This window comes from Ipomoea triloba, chromosome 13 (genome assembly GCF_003576645.1).
Source record: "Ipomoea triloba cultivar NCNSP0323 chromosome 13, ASM357664v1".
Classification (NCBI taxonomy): domain Eukaryota; kingdom Viridiplantae; phylum Streptophyta; class Magnoliopsida; order Solanales; family Convolvulaceae; genus Ipomoea; species Ipomoea triloba.
In genome coordinates, this window is record NC_044928.1 from 3,948,678 (window position 1) to 3,967,260 (window position 18,583).

General features: G+C 29.5%; 2 protein-coding genes and 1 pseudogene across 3 annotated transcripts; 2 read left to right on the plus strand and 1 right to left on the minus strand.

The window, feature by feature from the left end:
• Nucleotides 1-5,627: 5,627 nt before the first annotated feature.
• On the plus strand, nt 5,628-9,590 carry LOC116001039 (glutathione S-transferase T1-like). Of its 2 annotated transcripts, XM_031240947.1 has the most exons (8): nt 5,628-5,770; nt 5,937-6,010; nt 6,661-6,721; nt 7,686-7,736; nt 7,992-8,071; nt 8,252-8,457; nt 9,079-9,262; nt 9,339-9,590. In XM_031240947.1, the coding sequence occupies exons 1-7, from the start codon at nt 5,706-5,708 to the stop codon at nt 9,259-9,261; spliced, it is 720 nt and encodes a 239-aa protein (XP_031096807.1). In that variant the 5' UTR covers nt 5,628-5,705; the 3' UTR covers nt 9,262; nt 9,339-9,590. The 2 variants fall into 2 exon arrangements, with proteins under 2 accessions (XP_031096807.1, XP_031096806.1); XM_031240946.1 differs by having other exon boundaries at nt 9,079-9,590.
• A 5,215-nt stretch (nt 9,591-14,805) lies between these two features.
• On the plus strand, nt 14,806-16,318 carry LOC116001062 (annotated as a pseudogene).
• Nucleotides 16,319-17,058: 740 nt separating this feature from the next.
• On the minus strand, nt 17,059-17,748 carry LOC116001064 (protein FAR1-RELATED SEQUENCE 5-like). Its single transcript, XM_031240966.1, has one exon. It carries the CDS (start codon nt 17,746-17,748, stop codon nt 17,059-17,061), a length of 690 nt encoding a protein of 229 aa, XP_031096826.1.
• Between the last annotated feature and the right edge of the window lie 835 nt (nt 17,749-18,583).

The window sequence follows — 18,583 nt, forward strand, 5'->3', positions numbered from 1 at the left end:
ACAGTGATGCCCCAGGAGCTTGATGGTTCTTTGGTTTCCGGCCTAATTGACCCAACCACATGGGACCAGTATATTCTACATGATATTTTTATTCCTAGTGATGTGGAGCGTATATTGAGAATTCCAGTAAGCCCTGCATATGAAGACTCTTGGTTTTATAGATGCATTATTGGTGAATTTGCTATTGAACCTGAGATTTTTGATAAGTGGTTACATTTTTTGGAGATCAAATCCCCCCCCCCCCTAAGTGGAAAACTTTTATTTGGAGATCTCTTTCTAATATCCTACCCACTACTACTAACTTGATTTTAAAGAGAGTGGATTTAGACCCATCATGTCCAATGTGTGGTCTTGTTCATGAAAACACAATTCACTCTCTTCTCTTGTGTGCTTTTTCAAGATTGGTTTGGCATGAATCTTCCATACCCATTCATAATGTGGATGGTCATAATTTTTGTATGTGGTTTTCTAATGCAATGCATGTGCTCAAGGAGGAGGAAATATTTGTGGTTGTGGCAGTGCTTTATTACATTTGGAGAGCTCGCAACAGCGCGGTCTGGGAAGGTTGCTTGCCGCGTCCCAAAGCTGTGTGGCAGATGGCAAGGGCGTCGGTCACTGCTTGGCACCAGATTCACCATTCGTCCGCTACAGCTCATGCGATTCACCATTCGTCTGCTACAGCTCATGCGTTGTCACCTCCCACTGGCGTATAGGCTGTTGCATCCCCCAACAAGCTGGACGACGCTACTCATGCTTCTTCGATGTGGGCTTTCTGCCAAGTACCAAGAGAGCCGCGGTGGGTGCGGTTTTGTTATCGCAGGAAGGGTCTTTCGTAGCTACTCTCAGTGGACTTTTGCCAGGTTGCTTCTCCCCGCTTATGGCAGAATCTCTGGTTTGCAAGGAGGTGCTACCCTGGATCAAGGATCGTGGTCTCGCTTCTGTGGATCTCTACACCGATTGTTCCCATCTTCAAGGCTTGTTAAATGCGAATCATATCGACCTCTTCTCTTATGTTGCATTTTCTATTGACGCCTCAAGGGCTATCATGTCGTCTTTTAATTATTGCTCAGTTAGTTTAGTTCCTAGATCAGCTAATATAGCGGAACATTCTCTTGCTCCTTCGGCCTTTTCACAGGCTCGCTTGCTGTATTGGGAATCTTTTCCGCCTGACTCTATTTCGTCTTTGCTTTAATCTACTATCTTTCAGTTGGTTTTCAAAAAAAATATGCAATCCTAGTACGTAGTAAATTTTATAAAATCAACAAAAGCTAAATTGTTAAATCTAAACCGTAAATGCTATACCTTAAACAGTAAAAAGTGAACCACTAAACCAAATAAAACAAAAAACTCAGTCATAAACTCTAATATCAAAACTCTAAGTGCAATACAAGCCTAATATATTTGAGCTCGAGCTCGACTTGGTTCGATTACGTAACGAGCTGATTCGAGCTCAAAGTTGATCGATCCCAAGTTGAGCTTTGACCGAGTTGCTTGAGAGCGGCTTGACTCATTTGCAAGCCTAGTTACAATGCACATCAAGGATATAAATCTCAATTTAATTATAAAGAGCCAAAATATTCATGAGTGAAAATTCAAAAGGATAAAATTGAGTCATACCAACAATGGGATTGAGACATGCCACACAGAGAAGCAATTTAGTGTTCGTTTCAGTGAAATAATTATTTAACTCTTGAAGTTGTGTATCAATCACGACATAGAACACATAAGTATCGAGATGTTCGTTTCATTTTATTCCTAATTAGTATTACATTTGAGCATGTAAGTATGACATTTGTTCATATAAGTGTTACACTTGCATCTTGATCCGACCCGACTCGTCTCATGGTGAGACGGTCTCACACAAGTTTTTGCCAAAAAAAAAAAAAGGTTAACATTTGTATAGTTGAGGATAAATCTTGACAAAATTGATAATCAATGATAAAAGTGGTGAAATACTTATAGTTGAGGGACCTAATAGGGTATTAAATCTATTATTAATGATAATCATAATAATTATTACAATTTATCATTAAATTGAAAATGTTTTTTTTTTTTGGTAAAGGGTCCACCCACGTTCGCTCCGGGAGGCACAGGAGAATCGTCACCTGTGGGAATTGAACCCGGGTTCTCCCGAAATTCCTCCCCACAAAGAGAGCTCACTTGCCACTTGAGCTCACTTGAAAATGTTAAGTGTAAAAGAAAATGATTATAAATTTAAATATGATTTATAATTTAATTAAAATTTATTTAATTTAAATATATACTCCGTATCATTTTATAGAGATTGTGAATTATTTGTAGAAGTGAGTTTAGTTTAAAGTTTTTCTTTTCTTTTCTTCCAAACGATTTGATACATCATTTTTTTGTGGATATCTTTTCATAAAGCCTATAGCATAAAAAACTGCCACACAATTTGATATATATATATATATATATATATTTTAAAATAAGTAGTTGAAAAAAATCAAAATAAATTATTGTACACAGGAAAAAGTTGTAGGAAAGGAATTGATTTAAAGATATGACCGACAAAATAAATAAGGCTGGATTTGGAGTTTGGACATTCTAGAAAAAACACTTTTTGCAATTGATTTACCAGAAAATCAATTTTATGTCTTATTTTTCATTTTTCGAAATGAAATTCAAAGAAACAAGTTTTCAAATCTTCTTTTGCTGATACATACACCTATAGAGCATTCAAATTCAATTTAAATTCAATTAACTACTAGATGGAATATTCTTAAGAATTTATTAGACAAATAGAGAATACTTCTCCAACTTTTCACACTTGAGAAAAATAGAGAATATTTCTTCAACTTTTCACATTTGAGAAAAATAGAGAATACTTCTACAACTTTTCACACTTGAGAAACAAAACTTAAAAATATCCTTCATTTAGTTGGTTAGAAAATGCATCCTAATTTTCATTTTGACTTTATTTTTTGCTTATATTAGTGTGACTAGACATTTTTACTCGCAATGCATGAATATTTAAATCTAATATTAAAATTATTAAAGAAAAAATATTTATTAATAAAAATAATTTTAAAATATTATTTTAAACCCCTCCATGCTATTCATGTGAAAATCATAGATATATGATTTGATAAATATCATAAAATAATTATTGCAATATCATTTCCGTATATAATGAGAAAATGAAAAACAATTTAAATAGGTGAGCTAATAACATATAGAATATTCAAAGTCAATTCAAAATTCAATTATTTAGATGGAGTGTTCTTGAAAATTTAAAAAACGGCAAACATTTTTCTAAACTTTTCACACTGAATAGACGAATAGTAAAAATATTCTTCATTTATTCAGTTAGTAAACACACTCTAATTTTCATTGTTAGTTAGACTCTATTTTTTGCTTATATTAGCCTAACTAAACATTTTTATGCACAATGTGTGAATGTTTGAGCCTAATATTAAAAGAGGTTATAAATATTTACAAATAAAAATATTTATTAATAAAAATAATGTTAAAATATTATTTAACCCCTCATAACATGTGGAAATCTTAAATTTTTAAAAATACAATTTGATAAATATCATAAATTAATTAGTACAATATCACTTCTGTTTATAATAATAATAAAAAATAAATAATTCAAATACGTGAACCAATGATTTCAAAATGAATTAATATACAGTTACAGATAAATATAGCATTATTACTACGAAAAAATAATTTTTAATATTTTTTAACCCCTAAACATGCGAAAATTTTATATTTAAAAAAATAAAATTTGATAAATATCATAAATTAATTATTGCAATATCATTTCTGTTTATAATGAGAACCAAAAAAAAAAACAAAAAAACAAAAAGAAGAAGAAATAATTCAAGCACGTCAGCCAATAAATTTGGATTAAAATTAATGGATTATTACTTTTTTGGTAAATCCACCATCGTTCCACCCAATCTTCACTCCGAGAGGCACGAGAGCTAACCCAAAGAGAACCGTCACTTGTGGGAATCAAACCCGGGTTCTCCTAAAATTCTTCCCCATAAAAACAATTCACTTGCCACTTGAGCTACCCCATTAACTTATTAATGTATTATTACTATTAAATATATGGCATGTACTCAAAAAATATGGCATAATTATATTGTGATGCTATTTACTTTAATTAATTTTATTTATTTTTTTAATGAAATGATTTTTTTTCATTAGTTTTTACGGCAAACTAGACAAATTTATACTATTAATAAAAATAAAATCTTACTTTTACAACTTTTTGCCTAAACTACCCCCAATCTATTATTATATAAAATATAATAATTATTATTATTATTATAAATAATAGCTCAAGGTATAGTATAATTTCACAATATTAATATATTTACCTAATAATTAATATGATAATTACGGAATTATTAATTACATAGATATTAGTATAATTAACTAACAATTATTAGGGTAATTAAGCTAATAATTATCATAATAATAGTATAAATACAATTAAAAGGGTCGTTGGATTATTACAGCTCATTATTATATATATATTATACTTAAAGTATAATACTATGAGAACAAAATAAATTATTATGTTAATTAAGCTAATATTTACACGTATATTAGTATAATTAAAATTAATTCATTCAGATATAAAGGAAGAGGAAAAAAGTAAAGGCGATATGGTGAAAATAAATATACTTAGGTATAAAAGTATAACTGCACAGATATTAGTATAATTGTCTAATAATTATTATAGTAATTAAGCTAAACATGGGTCGTTGGATTTATCTTTATAATAATTATAATTAATTTTTTTTAGTACTACTGTCTCTATTACAATGTAGTATTTATTCATAACTTCTTTCTCAACCTACTGAAGTACAAAGAGCCAGCATTGCCTGCACAGAGGCTCGAACCCACCCACATCCATATGAAAGTCATGATGTAATATGACAAGATTAAAAGAATAGGATTAAATGTGGCAATGCCACAATAGTCGAGTACTAAAAGTGGAAGTTGTTTGAAGTCAGAGATGTAATATGACAAAATTAAAAGAACATAACTAAATATGGCAATGCCACAATAGTCGAGGACTAAAAGTATAATTTGCTCTTTAAAAAAAACATATATAAAGTATATTATTTTAACTCATAAAATATATTATCTTACTCCAGAATGTTCATTATTCTAACACTCGCACAGAGTAATAATTTTTTAACATAAAAACAATGTCATTTTGGACTGTGGTCTACACAATTGTATAGATTACGATCCACACAGTAATTTGCCGATGTCACAACTGAAGGCAGAGGTTCGCAATTTATCTCTGTAATGACCCTGAAGATTGGATCTTGACATCTTGTGAATTTAAAATTAATCCGACAACGCTTAAAATCTTAGGTTAACTTAAGCATTAAAAAATCATATTCTAATTGATCTAAAAAAAAATTGGCTATTATTTTTATTTTTTACTTTTAATTGCCCAATAAAAATACGGAGTTGTAATATTTAATGAAAGTGACTGAAAATAATAATTTTACAGACAACAATCACATCAATGGGTCTCACCATTGCTGAAAACTGAAAAGTCATAGCTGCGGCCTTCGGGCTTCTGTACTCGTCCGTCATTCCCACTATAAATCCCGCAATGGAACGCCACAATTTCAAAATATCCAAATCTCCGACGATTCAGTTATCGCCGCCGGCCGCCGGAGAGATATCGAGCTGAGAGAGAAGAGATGACGTTGAAGCTGTATGTTGATCGCATGTCCCAGCCTTCTCGGGCTCTTCTCATTTTCTGCAAGTAAGATAAATTCTCCTCTTCACTCTTGCTATAACTCCACAATCTCGCAGCCTTGGAGGATTTAATTTTCAATTTTTTTTTCTTATCAAATCTAAAGTTTATGTTCGAATCATATCGCTTTTTTGGTTTAATGTGTGTAAAAATTAATGTTTGTTGAACTGTGTAGGGCAAATGGGATAGAGTTCGAAGAAGTCCAAATAGAGCTCTCTAAAGGCCAGCACCGAACTCCTGAATTCGGAGGTTTATCTTTTTCATTATTTTATTTTAATCCTCCAATTTTTTTTTTTAATACAATGGGTTGAACCTTTGACATTTTTATCTAAAGTCAAACGCTGATGCGAAAAGGGTAATTTCAGTCAAAATAACTAACCATATAAACTTATAAGTTGTAATCAAAGCATTTTTGGATAGTAGTTGCGAGTTTCAACGAAAATGTAGACAAAGAGAAGCTTGTTTAATTTTTATTAGTTAATTGAGAATTTTTTTTCAAACACTACTAACTCTGTTAGAATTCAATATCTGTCTATACATACTATCTAAACTTATTTGAAGCACAAACATTTAATGCCTCAATTACAGTTTTAACCTTTCACCTCCCATTTGGAAGAAACTGTGACCTCCCAAAAATGAATTTTCTCCAAATCTGGAAAAAAATTCGTAATTTCTTTAAATATTTTATTTTTCAATATGAATTTTTATATATTTATTATGTAAGAGTATCTAAGCCTGTATATTAATCATTGCTAATAACTTATTTTTCATAAACCAAACAATAAAATTAATATCTAATTTCTTATTAAATATTTTTTACGAACCAGACAAGCTGTAAATGTGTAAAACTGTTATAATTTCTCTAAGTAATTTTTTTTTTTTTTGTATTTTTATTACAGAAATTAACCCCATGAAACAAGTTCCTGCGATGGTAGATGGAGACTTCACACTGTTTGAAAGGTCAAAAGTCGCTTTTTAGCTAAGAAAACTGCATTTATTTAGTTTCAAAATTATTTGACCCACTAATTTATATTTATATAATAACTCATATTTATATAGCAATGAAAAAAAATCTTAAAGATGATCAATGACTAGAAATATGGAAAAAAAAGGCCATGTCAATTTAATTCAAATTGAGTTTGTAATATTTATGAAATTGGTCTCGTCCTTTTTATTTATTTTTCTTTCTTTTTGTTCTCTTTTATTTTCATTATTTTTCAATCCTTAGAATGGCTTAGATTTATTAAATATATGTCTAGCATTTGTTTACAATTCTCACGTATAGCCTTGATTCTCATAGGAATCAACCCTATATATATCAGGTTTTGAATTTAAAAAAAAAAGTAAATTTATTTCATTTTTTACTTAAACAAAAACATTATCTACTCTATCCGACTAGTTTCGAGTTGAACCTGAGCAACCCACTGTCATATTTATTTTATTTTATTTTTTTAATTTTTGCAATCCATTTTATTTGTTTCCAAAACCATCTCTCTCTCTCTCTCTCTCTATATATATATATATATTTATTTATTTATTTATTTATTTATTTATACATTATTCTAACTAAAACTAGAACTAGATATTTAATTTATTGAACATTTTTTTTACATGTAGCTTATACTATCAGTTGGTCAGAATATCTAGCAAAATCCGTTATTAGCTAACCTAATTCAATATCTGCTAATTGATAAGCACCTAACCTCCATATTCTCACAAGTGTTGCATTTCATATCCATTTGGCAAATTGGGTATGCACTATGCAGTAGTTCATAGGTTCTAAAACTCACCCACAACAGTCCAAATAAAAGCAGAACTTCCAAAGCAATATTGGAAGAATGAAAAGAAAATATGAACTCTTCTTTGAGCTTTATGAGCTTTGAGTAACATGTGTTCTAACAACTGTTATGTTTTTTTTTTCCAGTCATGCAATTCTCAAATATCTTGCTTGTGCAAATAATGTTGCTGATCATTGGTGAGTTTAGTTTCTTATGTTTTTCTCCCCGTAAATTCCTGATTATAATGTTTTAAATAATGACATTTTATACCATATGGAAATGACATTAATTTTGAAGAACATCATTTGACACACAGATGTATGATAAATACATGGAATCCTTTGAATACTAGTTTTATTTATAGGAAGGCATGCACAGTTTATAAGTACTCTGTATAATTGTATATGCAAGTGGAGCCTAATTTCTACTGCCCAACACATTTTCATTGAAAGGTACCCAGCTGATCTACGCGAAAGAGCAAAGGTAGACTCAGTGTTAGACTGGCATCACTCTAACTTACGCCGTGGCTCAGGTTCTTTTCTTTGTTATTTGTTCCACTCTTAGTTTTCGTTTTTAGAGTTAATTCACTTTTTTTAGTCCAAAATTTCAGTAGGATGAAGTTATGTGAACTTTCTTTTACCAAGAGCGAATGAGTGCTTTATATTTTTGTGTATGAAGATCACTATGATTTATAATTGTGTCCTTTTGCCAGTTGGGTATCTTTTGAATAGTACATTTGCACCTGCATTTGGCTTGCCTTTCAACCTACAAGCAGCAGCTGAAGGCGAGAAACTGCTGTCAGCTTCCCTTAACAAGATTGACTCCTTCTGGCTCCAGGGAAATGGAAAATTTCTACTGGGAAATACCCAACCTTCCATTGCAGACCTTAGCTTAATTTGTGAAATAACGGAACTACAGGTATGGAAATTCTATTTTTCCTGCTTTTTGTTTGAAGGTACTCTGCAGGATTTATGAATATGATAAAGAAGTGACCTGCTAAGCCTTTGTATGTTGCAAAACCTTTTAAATTTGGTAATTTAGTACCATAAGTTGAAATGTTGATGCTGTTGCAGCCAGTTTTTAACTTTGCCATAAAAGGATCCAACTTGATTTGAATTAGCTTACATGTTTAAAAAAGGGCATGTTAGGATCAAGCGCTTACCACTCACGCCAAAAGCTATAGCTAGTAGCGAAAATGCAACTTGTTTCCTTACTTATAGACTGTCATCACATTATTCGAGACAGGCTGGGTGCTGGACTTTGGCCCTTAGGGGCTTTACCGGCCTTCGCCCAACAATCCTCCAACCACCGGGTACTAGACATGACTCCTTTACCAGCCCTTCCCAACAGGGCAGCTCTATTTCCCACAGCATATGACTAATCTAGCCGAGCCCCTACCGGGCTCCATGCCGGGAAGGCTCTCTCAAGGGTGTTGTAGCATGCACATAGCTACCTTTAGCTAGTTACTCTATTGTGGTTTCTATCTAAATTACTTGCTACCCAATTTCATGGCCTTGAGGAAAACTGTTTGCAATTTAGGTTGTGGATGAGAAGGATCATGACAGAATACTTAGCCCATTCAAGAAAGTTCTGAAATGGATTGAAGATGTGAAGGAAGCAACTGCTCCTCATTTTGAAGAAGTGCACACCACACTTTATAATGTCAAAGAGATGATGAAGCAGCAACGATCTGCAGCAGCAAACCCGCAGTCTGAGAAGTGAAGTAAGCAAATTAAACAGCATTTGGATATGTAGCTTGCTTGTTAAAGTACTTAACCCTGATTGTCCCCATTCCTCAGGAATGCAAGCAAGCCTTGTTCTTAAGTTATAAATCCACATGCTGTGGGAGTTTGCAGGTTTGAAACACTTGTTATGAGACAGTGATGTGAGATGCTTAATCTTATCTATAAAATCCATGTGTGCTATTTTTGTGTTGTATAAGTAAACATGAGGTCTATGTTTTTTACTTGTTATTGTAACTCCGAAAGGGATTGTCCAGTAAGTGGAGTATGATTCTCATATATTAAGGTCATGAGTTTGATTCTTTTCAATACCCTTTGAGTCAAATCTATATTAGAAGGTATTTTTAGTGTTATTTACTTCTTTTGTATATGACTTGTGAACTACTATATTGGAGTAGGGTTTATCTAGTTTACATCAATGGCAGGTTTGAGGTTGTCATTAAAAGTCAAAATGGGGGATCAGTTGTAGCATTTTTCAATGTTGTGTGTTTTATACTAATTCTGTCATCTTGGTTTCTGTATTTGGCATGTGAGTGTGACTGTGATGCGTATGGTATCACATCTCATAAATAATAAAGTTATTTTTATCCCTGTAATACTTTTATCACTTTCAAAAGTGATTCCTATTTTTATATTATCAGATTTGCAATTTGTTCACTATTTTTTTTATATTTTTGCAATTTCAACACACAATTTCAAAAGTGTTAACAGTTTTTGTAGTTATGTTAACAAGTAATCAATCAATCAATACTATATATAAAAACATTATCCTCCTCAAAAATTTCCCGCCCAAACGTAGGGGCATTTTAGTAATATGGTAATATGGTAATTATTATTCTAATTATAATTAATTAATATTATTCTATCATAATATTAGTAATTATGGTAATCATAATATATTATATATAGTATAGATTGGTAATTAGTTATTAGTAATTATGGTAATTCCTTATTAGTAATTATGATAATTATTATGATAGTATATTTGTATTTTATAGATTAATACATATACATGCATTAATGTAATACCACTGAAAAATATTTATGGTAATTAATTATTATGATAGTATATTTATATTTTATAAATTAATACATATACGTGCANCTTAAAATTGTTTATGGTAATTAATTATTATGATAATATATTTGTATTTCATATAGATTAATACATATACATGCATTAATATAATACCACTGACAAATGTTTATGGTATAGATTTATTTATTTATTATGGTAGAATAAGAATCTATATCTATATCTATATCATAATATATAAAAATATATTAGTTATAATTGTATGGAATTCTATTAATTATAATTGAATTCCATATATATTATATTCCAATACCTATTTGTTTACAATTCCATTTATTTATTACCAAATTAGCAATTATTACCAAAAGATATGTTATTATTATGTTAATGGTGAAAACATATGAATGGTAATCAAATGAATTACCAATTACCAATTACCAATTATTACCAATTAACAATAATAGCTCTGTATCTCTCTCTTTATGGTTATAAATACAAGAAGAAATTCAGTCCACCACCACCACCAATTTTAATCTCTCTTAGTTCTGTTGTTTTTCGTTTGTGAAAACATCAATGTGCATAGGAAGAACCACCCTTCTCCATAAAAGTGTGACGTATTTACTGCATTTTTTACTGTTCTTATCTTATCTTCTTTATTTATTTATTTATTTTTGATTTTTTTTGGTTACATTCATTGCAGGTTCTTATATTTTGCAATCACAAGCACTGGGGTTAATTGTTGGTAGCTTCAATTGTCGAAATGTAAGCTAATTTGTCAAATAACTACAACTTTTATTCTAAGTATTAACTATTCTTTTTTTAATTGATTTTTGAACTATTCTTTTATATTTGAAATCTTATATTTCCAGCTCTCTTGATTCTTTAATTATAAATGCAGATATTTGGAGCCTAATAAGCAATGTGATGCAAAGGATAATGGATCTGTTAAGAGATGGGTGTGAAAGTTGAGAAGCAACTAATAAAATATTTTCCTGTTGAAATCATAGACATTTTATGTTTTTGGGCATTAAAGATTTTAAATTTTAAATTTGTGTAATTTTTTTAAATCTTAACATTTCATGGTTTTACATTACTTTGAATATGTAGTTGTTTTATTCGTTTATTCATACCATGTTCAGAGGTGAAATTATAGTTCAAAAAAGAGAATATTAAAAAAATAATTAATTGGAAATTAAACGGCACAGAATTTAGGCCATTTGAAAAAGTAAATTAATATTAATATTTGATTGAAAATTGAACAAAAAAAGAATTGAATTTATTTTGACAATTAAATTATTATAATTATATTAATATTTATGAAGGAAAAATGAATATATTAATATTTCATTGGAAATATAATTGGCAATTATATTTTTATAATTATATTACTTATTAATTATATGGAATGAATATTAAAATCTTTTTATGAATGAAAAAGAAAATAAATATTACACACGGAAATCTGTTATTAATATTATGTTACTAATGTTACTAATTGGCACATGAATCAGCCCAAATGAAAAAGGAGATTAATAATAAAAATTCACTATAAATATAACATAGTTTTTCCTATGCAAAAATTAGTAACCACCAAATGAAATATTAGCAAAAAATTATGAAGTAAAAAGAAATGGAAATGAATATATGAAGGAAAAAGGAAATGAATATATTCATATTATATTTCACTGGAAATATAATTGAAAATTATATTATAATTATAATTATATTAAGGATTAATATTTGATGCACCGCCGGTGTATAGATGCTATACACCGGCGGTGAATGACAAGGTNGTGCATTAATGTAATACCACTTAAAATTGTTTATGGTAATTAATTATTATGATAATATATTTGTATTTCATATAGATTAATACATATACATGCATTAATATAATACCACTGACAAATGTTTATGGTATAGATTTATTTATTTATTATGGTAGAATAAGAATCTATATCTATATCTATATCATAATATATAAAAATATATTAGTTATAATTGTATGGAATTCTATTAATTATAATTGAATTCCATATATATTATATTCCAATACCTATTTGTTTACAATTCCATTTATTTATTACCAAATTAGCAATTATTACCAAAAGATATGTTATTATTATGTTAATGGTGAAAACATATGAATGGTAATCAAATGAATTACCAATTACCAATTACCAATTATTACCAATTAACAATAATAGCTCTGTATCTCTCTCTTTATGGTTATAAATACAAGAAGAAATTCAGTCCACCACCACCACCAATTTTAATCTCTCTTAGTTCTGTTGTTTTTCGTTTGTGAAAACATCAATGTGCATAGGAAGAACCACCCTTCTCCATAAAAGTGTGACGTATTTACTGCATTTTTTACTGTTCTTATCTTATCTTCTTTATTTATTTATTTATTTTTGATTTTTTTTGGTTACATTCATTGCAGGTTCTTATATTTTGCAATCACAAGCACTGGGGTTAATTGTTGGTAGCTTCAATTGTCGAAATGTAAGCTAATTTGTCAAATAACTACAACTTTTATTCTAAGTATTAACTATTCTTTTTTTAATTGATTTTTGAACTATTCTTTTATATTTGAAATCTTATATTTCCAGCTCTCTTGATTCTTTAATTATAAATGCAGATATTTGGAGCCTAATAAGCAATGTGATGCAAAGGATAATGGATCTGTTAAGAGATGGGTGTGAAAGTTGAGAAGCAACTAATAAAATATTTTCCTGTTGAAATCATAGACATTTTATGTTTTTGGGCATTAAAGATTTTAAATTTTAAATTTGTGTAATTTTTTTAAATCTTAACATTTCATGGTTTTACATTACTTTGAATATGTAGTTGTTTTATTCGTTTATTCATACCATGTTCAGAGGTGAAATTATAGTTCAAAAAAGAGAATATTAAAAAAATAATTAATTGGAAATTAAACGGCACAGAATTTAGGCCATTTGAAAAAGTAAATTAATATTAATATTTGATTGAAAATTGAACAAAAAAAGAATTGAATTTATTTTGACAATTAAATTATTATAATTATATTAATATTTATGAAGGAAAAATGAATATATTAATATTTCATTGGAAATATAATTGGCAATTATATTTTTATAATTATATTACTTATTAATTATATGGAATGAATATTAAAATCTTTTTATGAATGAAAAAGAAAATAAATATTACACACGGAAATCTGTTATTAATATTATGTTACTAATGTTACTAATTGGCACATGAATCAGCCCAAATGAAAAAGGAGATTAATAATAAAAATTCACTATAAATATAACATAGTTTTTCCTATGCAAAAATTAGTAACCACCAAATGAAATATTAGCAAAAAATTATGAAGTAAAAAGAAATGGAAATGAATATATGAAGGAAAAAGGAAATGAATATATTCATATTATATTTCACTGGAAATATAATTGAAAATTATATTATAATTATAATTATATTAAGGATTAATATTTGATGCACCGCCGGTGTATAGATGCTATACACCGGCGGTGAATGACAAGGTGACACATCATTTTTTAAAAAAATCAATAATGACCGAGTCCTTTTTTGCAAAATACTTAAGACTTTATTGTATTAGGAAACTTTGTACTTCTTATTAACAAAATATATCACTTTCCTAAACATATTAATTACTTCTATTTTCCTATATCAATAATTACGTTATATATGTATATATAGTCATCTAATTTCCTATATCAATTTCCTAAATCTAACGTCACAAAAGTTCCTATATCAATTTCCTAAGACAAAAGCATACAAGTCACAAAAGTCATCTATCTAAACTACTGTGCATCTAACGTTTTATACATTTTTTTTTTTGAAAATAACATTTTATACATATAATTAAGGATTCTGTAATTTTAATTAACAAAATCATCTAATTTCCTATGTGTATCTAAAGTCCTAAATCTATTTAAACCCATAAACTCCTAAATTTAATTACAACCTTAGTCACTATTATAGACAATTGCAAGAATATATATTCATCAAAATCCAAATTTTATCTGTTATAAGAACTCAATCTGTCAATCTTCTTTCTGTGTAAGAATCTTTATCAGTACTCCATTACTAAAGCGTTCTCTTCGGTAAGTTTTTTTTTTTTAATTTTTATTATTCAAATTCTGTTGTAAAGTTATAATTCTTTTTTCTTTTAGTTTGTATGTAAAATTTAAAAAAAAACTATACTTTTTAATATAAAGTGAAAAGGTTGAGTTTGTAACTTGATTTATAGGTTTTTGGGTCTTAAATTTTAAGAGTATAATATGTATAATTCTGTTAGTGGCTAAGAATGATGAACATTGTAATCACTATTTTATTTCATCTATCTTTTTTTTTTTTTGTTCCTTTTACTATTTTGGTACTTGGTGACAATAGTCTTTTAACACCTTGATATATGTCCATATTCATGGTTTGTGTTCTAATCCGTTTAATTATATATTTCTTTACAGATTAATAATGGCTACTTTCCATGATAAAGATCATAATATAGTTGAAATTGAAGAAGATCATGGTTTTGAAATTCCTACACAATTGAGTGAAAGCAATCATGATGAATTGGTGAATAATGGTGAATTTAATATAGGTGACATTGAACAAGATGCCAGTGAGAATGTGAAGAGTGATGTGAATAATGAGACAATAGAGTTATGTATTGGAATGGAGTTTCAATCACTAGATGATGCTTTAATGTGCTATACTAATTATGCAAAACATGAAGGATTTGGAATTCGCAAAAGCCGCATACTAAAGTCTAGAAAGAATCAAATGGTTATTGGACAAGAGTTTGTTTGTTCAAAGGAAGGTTACCGTGCTAAAAAATATTTACAGCGGGACAATAGGAAAAAGCCTCCACCTGATGAAACACGCATGGGATGCAAAGCTATGATTTCTGTATCTAGAAAAGACGAAGCCAAATGGGTAATATCTAAATTTACTAGAGATCATAATCATGTGCTTGCTTCTCCTAGTAGTGCTCGATTTCATCGAGTTCATAGAAAGAGGACAAAATCTCAAAGGAATTTGATTGACGTGCTTGATGAATCTGGAATTCGTCCTAGTAAAATAATGTCTGTTTTGGTTACTGAATCTGGGGGAATAGATAGGGTTGGTTGCATTGAGCGAGATATTCAAAATTATTTAAAGTAACAAAAGACAAAAGCAACTTGAGAAAGGAGATGCACAAGCAATGTTGAATTATTTCAAGGAGTGTCAATCTAAAAATCCAGGATTTTTTTATGCAATACAAATGGACACAGAAGGTCAATTAGCCAATTGTTTTTGGGTTGATTCTAGGTCTAGAGTGGCTTATAAATTTTTTGGAGATGTTGTGACTTTTGACCCAACTTATTTGACAAATAGGTATAAAATGCCATTTGTTCCTTTCACTGGAGTCAATCACCATCACCAGTCCATTTTATTTGGTTGTGCTCTGTTATGGGATGAGACAGTGGAAACATTTGTTTGGCTATTGAATACTTGGTTAGGAGCAATGGATGGATGTCATCCAAAAACAATAATTACAGATCAAGATGCAGCTATAACTACTGCAATTGCAAGGGTCTTGCCAAATACTGCACATCATTTTTGCATGTGGCATATTGAGAAAAAATTTCCAGAAAATCTTAGTCATGTTTATCAAAAGTTTGATGATTTTAAGTTTCAACTTTCACATTGTATCCATAGGATATATATGCCTAGTGACTTTGAAGTAGAATGGGAAAAAATTCTTGACAAGTATGGTTTACGAGAAAATAGTTGGCTTGAGAAGTTGTATTCCATTCGTGAAAAATGGATTCCTGCTTATGTACGTACTAGTTTTTGTGCCGGAATGTCTACTACTCAAAGAAGTGAAAGTATGAATAAGTACTTTAAAGATTATATAAATGCTAATACACCAATAAGTAAGTTTGTTGTTCAATATGACAAGNCTTGTCATATTGAACAACAAACTTACTTATTGGTGTATTAGCATTTATATAATCTTTAAAGTACTTATTCATACTTTCACTTCTTTGAGTAGTAGACATTCCGGCACAAAAACTAGTACGTACATAAGCAGGAATCCATTTTTCACGAATGGAATACAACTTCTCAAGCCAACTATTTTCTCGTAAACCATACTTGTCAAGAATTTTTTCCCATTCTACTTCAAAGTCACTAGGCATATATATCCTATGGATACAATGTGAAAGTTGAAACTTAAAATCATCAAACTTTTGATAAACATGACTAAGATTTTCTGGAAATTTTTTCTCAATATGCCACATGCAAAAATGATGTGCAGTATTTGGCAAGACCCTTGCAATTGCAGTAGTTATAGCTGCATCTTGATCTGTAATTATTGTTTTTGGATGACATCCATCCATTGCTCCTAACCAAGTATTCAATAGCCAAACAAATGTTTCCACTGTCTCATCCCATAACAGAGCACAACCAAATAAAATGGACTGGTGATGGTGATTGACTCCAGTGAAAGGAACAAATGGCATTTTATACCTATTTGTCAAATAAGTTGGGTCAAAAGTCACAACATCTCCAAAAAATTTATAAGCCACTCTAGACCTAGAATCAACCCAAAAACAATTGGCTAATTGACCTTCTGTGTCCATTTGTATTGCATAAAAAAATCCTGGATTTTTAGATTGACACTCCTTGAAATAATTCAACATTGCTTGTGCATCTCCTTTCTCAAGTTGCTTTTGTCTTTTGTTACTTTAAATAATTTTGAATATCTCGCTCAATGCAACCAACCCTATCTATTCCCCCAGATTCAGTAACCAAAACAGACATTATTTTACTAGGACGAATTCCAGATTCATCAAGCACGTCAATCAAATTCCTTTGAGATTTTGTCCTCTTTCTATGAACTCGATGAAATCGAGCACTACTAGGAGAAGCAAGCACATGATTATGATCTCTAGTAAATTTAGATATTACCCATTTGGCTTCGTCTTTTCTAGATACAGAAATCATAGCTTTGCATCCCATGCGTGTTTCATCAGGTGGAGGCTTTTTCCTATTGTCCCGCTGTAAATATTTTTTAGCACGGTAACCTTCCTTTGAACAAACAAACTCTTGTCCAATAACCATTTGATTCTTTCTAGACTTTAGTATGCGGCTTTTGCGAATTCCAAATCCTTCATGTTTTGCATAATTAGTATAGCACATTAAAGCATCATCTAGTGATTGAAACTCCATTCCAATACATAACTCTATTGTCTCATTATTCACATCACTCTTCACATTCTCACTGGCATCTTGTTCAATGTCACCTATATTAAATTCACCATTATTCACCAATTCATCATGATTGCTTTCACTCAATTGTGTAGGAATTTCAAAACCATGATCTTCTTCAATTTCAACTATATTATGATCTTTATCATGGAAAGTAGCCATTATTAATCTGTAAAGAAATATATAATTAAACGGATTAGAACACAAACCATGAATATGGACATATATCAAGGTGTTAAAAGACTATTGTCACCAAGTACCAAAATAGTAAAAGGAACAAAAAAAAAAAAAGATAGATGAAATAAAATAGTGATTACAATGTTCATCATTCTTAGCCACTAACAGAATTATACATATTATACTCTTAAAATTTAAGACCCAAAAACCTATAAATCAAGTTACAAACTCAACCTTTTCACTTTATATTAAAAAGTATAGTTTTTTTTTAAATTTTACATACAAACTAAAAGAAAAAAGAATTATAACTTTACAACAGAATTTGAATAATAAAAATTAAAAAAAAAAAACTTACCGAAGAGAACGCTTTAGTAATGGAGTACTGATAAAGATTCTTACACAGAAAGAAGATTGACAGATTGAGTTCTTATAACAGATAAAATTTGGATTTTGATGAATATATATTCTTGCAATTGTCTATAATAGTGACTAAGGTTGTAATTAAATTTAGGAGTTTATGGGTTTAAATAGATTTAGGACTTTAGATACACATAGGAAATTAGATGATTTTGTTAATTAAAATTACAGAATCCTTAATTATATGTATAAAATGTTATTTTCAAAAAAAAAAATGTATAAAACGTTAGATGCACAGTAGTTTAGATAGATGACTTTTGTGACTTGTATGCTTTTGTCTTAGGAAATTGATATAGGAACTTTTGTGACGTTAGATTTAGGAAATTGATATAGGAAATTAGATGACTATATATACATATATAACGTAATTATTGATATAGGAAAATAGAAGTAATTAATATGT